Source organism: Seriola dumerili, unplaced genomic scaffold (assembly GCF_002260705.1).
Source record: "Seriola dumerili isolate Sdu_G_001 unplaced genomic scaffold, Sdu_1.0 BDQW01000052.1, whole genome shotgun sequence".
Taxonomy (NCBI): domain Eukaryota; kingdom Metazoa; phylum Chordata; class Actinopteri; order Carangiformes; family Carangidae; genus Seriola; species Seriola dumerili.
In genome coordinates, this window is record NW_019174307.1 from 15,645,891 (window position 1) to 15,654,555 (window position 8,665).

An 8,665-nucleotide genomic window follows, 5' to 3' on the forward strand; every position below is an offset into this window, starting at 1 on the left:
ACCACATGCTTGCAAGCTGTGCAGGTTCATATAAAGTGAATCTAATTGGACACTGTGGACTTCACAGTATGAACCAATATTTGATGATTCCAGGATCACATTGTTGAAAACGGTGTATGTCTTGAGTAAAAACAGCCTCCAAAGTCACCCCCCTCCCCTCCCTCCCTCCCTCCCTCCCCTGCTGACCCCCCCCCCCCCCCTTTTGCATCCTTTTCTGTTCCAGGATCAGTAATGGGAGTCAGTATCCAGGAGGAGGGAAGGGGGTGCGGGGCTCCTCGCCAAGTCCTCGCCCCTCCTCCGCCAATGCGGCACAGCTGCCTTTCAGAACCCCGCCGCTCCAGCCCATTCATCCTGGAGAGCCAAAAAAAAAAAAAAAGTGGCTATTTATTAGAATACTTGTTTTGTATTGTTCTGTGCCACACAAAAGACGCTTCATTATGATAGAAGCAAGCCCCTTTCGCAGAGAGAAACAATAACTTGGAATTGTCTTTTTTTAGAGTGTATAATAAATGTCATTTCTTCTTGTCTCTGCCCCTCAGTATGTGTTGAGTAGTGGGTTTGGGCACCGGGTATGGATGGCCTTGGCACTCGAGCGGCCAGACTGTAGTGGGAGTAGCGGTCTTACATGAAGCTTTGGAGGGTTTAGGACGGCTTTAGGAGTATGAAGGGAGAAATCTGCCCACTTGGTCTGGAGTAGAGGGAACGAGGGGAACATGCGTAAGTTTGCATATGACAATTCCGTACGCCAAAAAAAAAAAAAAAAAAAAAAAGGAAATGTTTATAAATATTTTAACCTGTACATGCACTATCACTTCACCCGTCTGTTGAATGTGTTTTTGGTTTAAAACGCGAAGTATAATTAATGCCGGGAGAAAAAAAATAATATTAGTGGGGTGAAGCGAACTTGAGGGTTTTTCTGATCTCACTCACGGCGCATACTGAAATAAACGTCTTTATTGGCAACGTTCATTTCAGTACAGATAAACATGTGCTCCGAGCTGCGGGCTGTCGTTTTGTGTTGGGACAAGTGAGCTCCACATGGGCTCGGCTGCTCAGAGCGCGCGGCTCTGTGGCTCCTGGTGCTACCAGTTGCTCTCGAACCGACTCAGTTTGATTTTCCGAGGCGATATTATCGGTTACTGATCTATTGCGGACTGAGTGGTTGGTTTCTGTTGCGTCTCTCTTTGGCTGAATTAAAGAGGAAAATCTGATGCATGATGTCAAACGTAGAAGTATTTATTGACGGATGAATTGTTACACTGGCGGTTAGTGGCTGTCAGTTTTTACGTTACATGACTCTGTCGGTGTTTTAGTGTTTTTACTTTTCAGTAGCCGGGCCAGGGGGGGGGGATCATTGCATCTCTAGATTTTGCTGTGTATAGATTGAAGCTCTCAAACAGGTGCTCTCTCTCTCTCTCTGTGTCTCTCTCTCTCTGTCTTTCTCTCACACTCTCTCTCTATCTCTTATGATCGGTTAAATGACCCATGTGAACCCCGTTGTATGTGTCCAGGTGATCAGCAGGTGACCTCAGCCCCCCCCCATCCCACCCCCAAGATTCAATACCACCCACATCCACGCGTGCTCGCTTGTGCACAAACGCACAGCCACGCATAAACTCAAAGATTAAAGGGCGGCAACCGAGATACTGGGGTCAAGGGTTTTGGGACTTTGGTGTGCATGAGTTACTACTTTTGGGGGGGGGGGGGGCAGAATTTAAAAAACACAATGACACCCACTGGCCGCTGCACGTGAGTCTGGTAGCTTATAGTTGTCTACATTTACAATCATCCTCTTATTTCTATATTTATTTGTTCTGTGGGTGGGGAGTGTATGTGTGTGTGTGTTGGATAATTGCTTTGACCCTTGGCCCCAGTCGTGTACCATCTTCGCGGTGCACACATCCTGTTGCAGAGGCCGCGCACAAAGGAGCGAGGAGGTTTCAAAAGAGGTTTGTTAAAAGAGGAGTAACTGATGGGGATGGAGGGGGGGCGTCAGAGAGAGTAAACAGGGACCACCGGGGTCCCAGTGTCACTGTAGAGGCTAATCCTCTATGTACAGCCCTAAATCCACTCCACAATGAGGACAACTCCTACTACTAATAATGACAATAGCCTGATAATAAATGATTATTGTCGTTCAGTTCTTAAATCACTCGATCAGATTGTTTAAAGAATTTAGACCTACATGAAGTCAGTGCTTTAAAATCAACTTCTCAGTCTAAAGTTTGAGGGTGAATATATTTAGTCAATTTTGAAATAACTAATATGCCAAAATCACTGTTGGCTTGTATTGTTCCTGGCTGCTTTAGTTAAAATATTCATCTTTACTAGGCTATTGAATTTAAAATTACAGCCTACGTATTTTAAATGAATTTGTGTTAATATTGTGCAATTTTATTTTTTACTTATCTTCATTACAAGTGTGCAGTCAGTAGTTATTATTTCTGTCTGTTCTCTGGTGCCATGCTCACTGGCACGGGTTGTCATCATTATGTTGTCATCTTTCTCGGGGCCTTCAGCCACATGGCCCGGACCACTGGAAGCGTCTATTGACCATTGTGATCTCCCGTTAACCCCATTACCAAAGACGCATGGATCCGTCCGAGTGATCCCGCTCCCTCAGGCCCGGAGCAGAGAGCTATATCAAGCTAAGCTCTAATTAAAATAAAAAACAGCAAAGGACGATAGAATGATTAAATCGTTAGTCTCGCCGCGGGAAGTGGTATTTCGTTTTGCCTTTCAATTAGAGGTTGATTGGGCTTTTCAGAGGAGGTCAGCTGTGAAATCTGGATTATATATGCGCGGACTCGAAGACACGTAGACCGCTTCCCTCTGCGTGGTGGTTTACAGACGGGCTGTTTGACTGCACCTTAAATAAGAGACATAAAATGGAACAGCCACATTTAACAAAAAAAAAAAAAAAAGAGAGAGAGAGAGAGACAGTCCAGGCAGAGGAGGTTACATGTGGCATTTCTTTCCACGTTGAGCTGCTCTCAGAGGCATGACCAGGACTCATTCACCATCACCAGCAGACGGCGATAACGGCGCTTTGCCCCGGCAATTTCACGTCATTATATGGCTATCCACCCTTATGGGCTTCTCCTCTTTAGACCAACAGTTTTTTACCAAATCTCTTTCACATCATCTTCTGCCTTGAGTGCGTGTAATTTCACTCCCTGACATCTACTATTATTACATACCTTAATTACACACCTGGAGGGAGAGAGAGAGAGAGGGAGAGAGAGAGAGATGGTCTGAGAAATAGATTTTGAGCCGCTGGATGAGCATCAAGTCGTCTGAAATTGAATTGGTTTGGATAGACTGTAGTGTAATTCCAGGGCATACAAATACAGTCGGGCCCGGGCTCCACGGACGCAAAGTGGATGTGAGAATAAGCTTTTAAAGATGAGAGAAAATGTTTTCGACTTTCAGGCGCGAATATGAAGAGAAAGTGGAGAGTGAATATGAAATAATTTCACTCAATCTGCTGCTTGATACGGAAGCTTTACTTTAAAATTCGGCTCCCATTTATATGTCGGCTATATATTTTAAAATGTGTTGAGATGTTTGAGTCATCGTAATCGCAGACTGCACCCACCGCTTGGCCGCTACATCACTGCTAACAAATCTTAGTTATTTTTGTTTAGGTGAAGTCTCTAAAAGCGTGTTTGGAAATTTCAAATGCCTTGTGCTATTTGTGGGATTGACCCTCCTCTCTGCCTCCTCCTTCTCCTCCTCCTCCTCCGGTGTGTTCTTCCTCTATGGTCCTCTAGTCACCTGACCAAACGCCATGCAAATCATTCTGCTGCTAGAGCCTCATTGGCCGCTTGTGGCTCATTTAACCGCTGTCAGTGCGCATCATATGGCCGCCGCTTTAACCAACTTCTCAACTCCGACAGGGAAAGTGGCTCAAATGCGCATTCTATCACAGTGGATGTGAAGCAACCCAGGCGAAGACAGGGTGAAATACTGGTTGGAAAACATTTTATATCCCTTTTCGGATTAATTTTCATCTCGTATTTGATTCATTTGGGGTTAGAATATCAATTTTGTAACTCGACCTGTGCGCACCCGATCTTTGTGCGCGCCTGACCTATCTTAAAATAGACTTTTTTCTCTGTTGCTGGCGAAGTTTAAAACCAGGTGAATGTATAGCATGATGATGGAAACTGACCTTCATTCCCCCGGCCCCCAAACGAACACGAGCACGGGGCAAACGGGGCCGAACGGCGGGTCCAAAGCGAATCAGGAACGGGTGAAGAGACCGATGAACGCGTTCATGGTGTGGTCCCGTGGGCAGCGGAGAAAGATGGCACAGGAGAACCCCAAAATGCACAACTCTGAGATCAGCAAGCGGCTGGGCGCCGAGTGGAAGGTGATGTCCGAGGCTGAGAAGCGACCTTTCATTGACGAGGCGAAACGTTTGCGAGCCATGCACATGAAGGAGCATCCGGATTACAAGTACCGGCCAAGACGGAAGACCAAGACGCTCCTGAAAAAGGACAAATATTCCCTTGCCAGTGGACTGCTTTCTGGGCCCAGTGGGGGCGGTGGAGTTGGTTTAGGGGTCGGCATGAGTTCATCGGGGGTCGGGCAAAGGTTAGAGAGCCCCGGGGGTCACGGAGGCTCAGCCAGCTCCGGCTACGCGCACATGAACGGCTGGGCGAACGGTGCGTATTCGGGGCAGGTGGCTGCAGCCGCGGCGGCCGCAGCAATGATGCAGGAGGCTCAGCTAGCCTACAGCCAGCACCCGGGGAGCGGAGCGCACCACCACCACCACTCACACCACCATCACTCACACAACCCGCAGCCCATGCACCGCTACGACATGACAGCCCTGCAGTACAGCCCCATCTCGAACTCTCAGAGCTACATGAACGCTTCTCCCTCCGGCTACGGCGGGATCACCTACACACAGCACCAGGGCTCCGGCGTCTCCTCCTCAGCTGCCATGGGGACGTTAGGGTCGCTGGTGAAATCGGAGCCGAGTGTAAGCCCTCCCGTCAGCAGCACACACTCACGGGGTCCTTGCCCCGGAGACTTGAGAGAGATGATAAGCATGTATTTACCGACCGGAGAGCCGGGGGACCCGTCAATGCAAAGTAGACTCCATGCCTTGCCGCAGCATTACCAGAGCGCCACGGCTGGAGTGAACGGGACGGTCCCTCTAACACACATTTAGAACTCACAGAATAATTGAAAACTGCAAACGAACACATAACCAAATATTTACCTCTTTTCTAAATAACCCCGGTCCCGAGAACTACCTGCATTTTGTACAGAATGTTTATGATATTGTAAATGAAGGGTAAATAGCATATTCATCTCGGCTTTTTTGAATAGCCACCAGTGGAATTATATAACGAATATGATGCTGAGATATTGGTTATTGTGCTATCATCTTTTTGTCCATTACTTCACAGTCTTAGTTGAGAGTTATGCCAGGTTCACGTGGGGGTATTTGGTTCAATTGTCTCATAATTTTTGGGGTTCTTGTAAGTTATTTGAAAATGAGATAAAGTGTCATAATCATAAGAAAGTGCTTTAAAAGATATGGGAAAATCACATTCTTTAAATATTTGTGTTCATTTGCAGAAGCCTGTGTCTTAATTCTTGGAAATCATCTCTTTTTATTGTAACACTCTAATTATTGTAAATTGTGAATAATTTTAATATTTCAAAGGATGACGGGCAACTGCTGTTGTAATTTAAGTGCTTTTCTGCGAGTGAAAAGCCTGATATTGCAATGAAGAAGAATTGAATAAATTTCACAAGATGTTGCTTTGATTCTTAAGAGAACGGTCTTAGATTGATTATTTTTCACAGTGTTCTTGAAGGAGTGTTTTCACGTTTTAGGACACAACAATATCATCAAGCTTCCTCTCTCGACAAAAAAAAATAGCCTCTAAATTTTAACACCGCTGCTGGACACAGATCCCATGAGCTTTTAAAGAGCCTAATTGTCTGTGCGTAATTGCGCGTAAAAGCTACAGTTTGTAGGCCTGTAACGAACCATTTCGGTAGGCTGGTGTTGTTTCATGAGCTAAACTTTTATGTGGGTTATTAGAAATTTATTTACACTTTGTAAAAACCTTTTTTTTTCTATTCCAGTGGCATGCAGGCCAAACTATTTTCACGTCATTTTGAATATTTAATGCAGGCCAATATGATGGCCCACATCCTCCTTTCATACAAATATAATTCCTTACACGTTAATTTATTCAACATTTCCTTTAAAAGAAATCAGATTCATATAGAATATGAGAAGGCCTCCTACGACAAACCACCTGTTAGTGTTTATTATAACGAAACGTCTTCATTTATTCACGAGAACAAAAGGTTTCACTCAAATCATGATATTAATTTTCATTTTCACCCTTGTGATTGCCATGAAAGGAGGCTGCCTTTATAGCAAATGTAAGCAGCAAAATTTGAATTCTTCTTATAATCAGTTTATAGTTTATTATAACATTATTATGATCAGTAATTACATTTTTATTAAGCTAATTTTGTTGTGTCAGACATCCTCTCTTGATCAGATCACATCAGAGTTTTAATCACGAAAACATGCAACAACCTATCAAAAGCCTGTAGAGGTTTGATAGTTTCGGATATGCTGTTGCTTTTTTTTTTTTTAATATGGGTTTATATTTAGAAATATGTAGACTACAAATATCAATTTATACAGTAAATCACTGAAAAAGATTCATATCATTTTGATGCACTGAGAGAAATTTGGTGAATTTCAACGTGAAGTTTTGCTGCTTCTGTTTTGAACACTTGGCACAACTCATGACTCAGACGGAAATAACAGTAAAAGATCCATATAATGAACAGTTTATTGATAAAAGGATTATTTTAAAAAAAAAGACAAGATTTTCATTTTTATTTCATCTGAACTGGTTTATTTTCCATCCACTGCCCTCGCGACATGGGTTTTTTTTTTTTGTCATCCTCGTTATCTTGTCTTTTGCCATTTAATTGTTTATACTTTGGAGATAAAATAGATAGTATAGCTTCGTTTATATATTAATTGCTACGTGGTGATCAGCAGTAGAACAGAGCCCAGAGGATATGGCCCACGTACATTCTCACAGTCAAGTTTCTTTAGCAGCAGTGTGGTCATCTTGCTGAACAAATAAACAGTGTTCAGAGGTGATAAATCAGGAGATTCACAATAAGAACTGTTATTTTACCCGAGCTTTGTATCCTCACTGCAAGTTCCTAACCAGGTGAGCAGCAGTAAGGCGGTGGGCGAGTTGTTTCTGTATTTTACTCTTGACACTTGATAGATTCAGGAAAGAGAACTGGCAAAACTGCACGGGGCACAAACAGGGAATTAAACCATCATTTCAAGTTTGATAGTTGGGAGGAGGGGGAGGGGTGGAGAGGGGGGTGGGGGTGATGAACCGTCTGCAATTGTAAAGGAAAAGGGGGGGGGGGGGAAAAAAATGCCACTTTTGTCAAAATTGATTCAGTGCACAAAACAGAGCATCAAATATTTCGAGCCGATATCAAGGAGCTCAACCATTAAACCATCCAGACAAACTGTTGCACGGGCTGCACTGAAACTTCCCAGCAGCCATCACACTCGTGACAAGACTATTAAGGGGTCACTGATGACTCATCAGGATGTCAAAGCTGTAGCTGGTTGGTTTTAGGTGACTGAGACTTTTGACAAAAACACCTTCACAGTGGAGCAGATGGGTGTTTAAGAGAAAAAGACAGATACCCATGTCATTGAGATTATTAATCCTTTTAGAATAAGGAAAATGAGTCTGAAAATGACTTGGTTTTCTGATAGGCCACATCTGGATTTGACATGTACATTTTTGTTGCCTGTATGCCTCATATGTAGATACAGGCTAATAGCCATACACATGCAAATGAGGGAAATTTATGCCTACTTAGGCATTTAAAAAAATCAATTAATCTCAAATACATAGTTAAAGGGCCTATTTCACACTGATGAAGACTTGCATGGTATGTCAATTAAACCTGTTAGGCCTCATAGTAGAGCGTGTAACGTCTGGCTGCGCGTTAATCTATTGAAAGAAATCAGAGGAACAATGTCTGGAAATGAGTTTAAATTCAAAAAAAAAAAAAAAAACACCTAAAAGAACCTGCATCTATGGAGACATCTCTCTGCACTCCACCGCGCAGCGTGCGGCAGGGGGATGGCCTCCTCACGTATTTTGCATCTGTTTCCATCTTATCTGTTGATGTGAAGAGATGCGGATTAAACACTGAAAGCCCGGAGAGGCGGAGCGCGTCACGGCGCATCGCCAAGCTAAAAGAGGAGCGTTCTGGCAAATTTAACCCGAATAAATTACACCTTGAGGTTGGAAGAGCGGTAAGTGTAGGGTGCAACGTATACACGCAGGCTATGTGGCAGCGGATGGTTGCTGGTGTAAATGTGTGCGTGCGCGCATGTGTGTGTGTGTGTGTGTGCGCGCGCGTGTGTTTAGCTGACCGGCCAATAAATCTCTCCACCGTGCTATACTCTTATCTTGTAGCCACCGATATATTCCGTGCTAGGAGGCCATCAGCTCCAGCGCACACTCGGTTGCTCGCAAAGCCCCGATCCCTTGCACTCCCTGTCCTAAATGGGGATAATTAGCGTCACTTTATCACGCCTCTGCATATTTTCTCCGCGTCCCCCCCC

The 8,665-nt window shown here is 44.2% G+C and overlaps 1 protein-coding gene and 1 long non-coding RNA gene across 2 annotated transcripts in view; both read left to right on the forward strand.

Annotated features, from left to right (window-relative positions):
* Positions 1-607: 607 nt before the first annotated feature.
* LOC111218167 overlaps positions 608-8,665 on the forward strand; it is a 15,732-nt gene continuing 7,674 nt past the window's right edge. The window contains exon 1 of the long non-coding RNA XR_002664973.1: positions 608-717. This is a non-coding gene — a long non-coding RNA (uncharacterized LOC111218167). The remainder of the gene's footprint in view (positions 718-8,665) is intronic.
* On the forward strand, positions 4,020-5,562 carry LOC111218166 (transcription factor Sox-1a). Its single transcript, XM_022740317.1, has one exon. It carries the CDS (start codon positions 4,148-4,150, stop codon positions 5,180-5,182), a length of 1,035 nt encoding a protein of 344 aa, XP_022596038.1. The 5' UTR covers positions 4,020-4,147; the 3' UTR covers positions 5,183-5,562.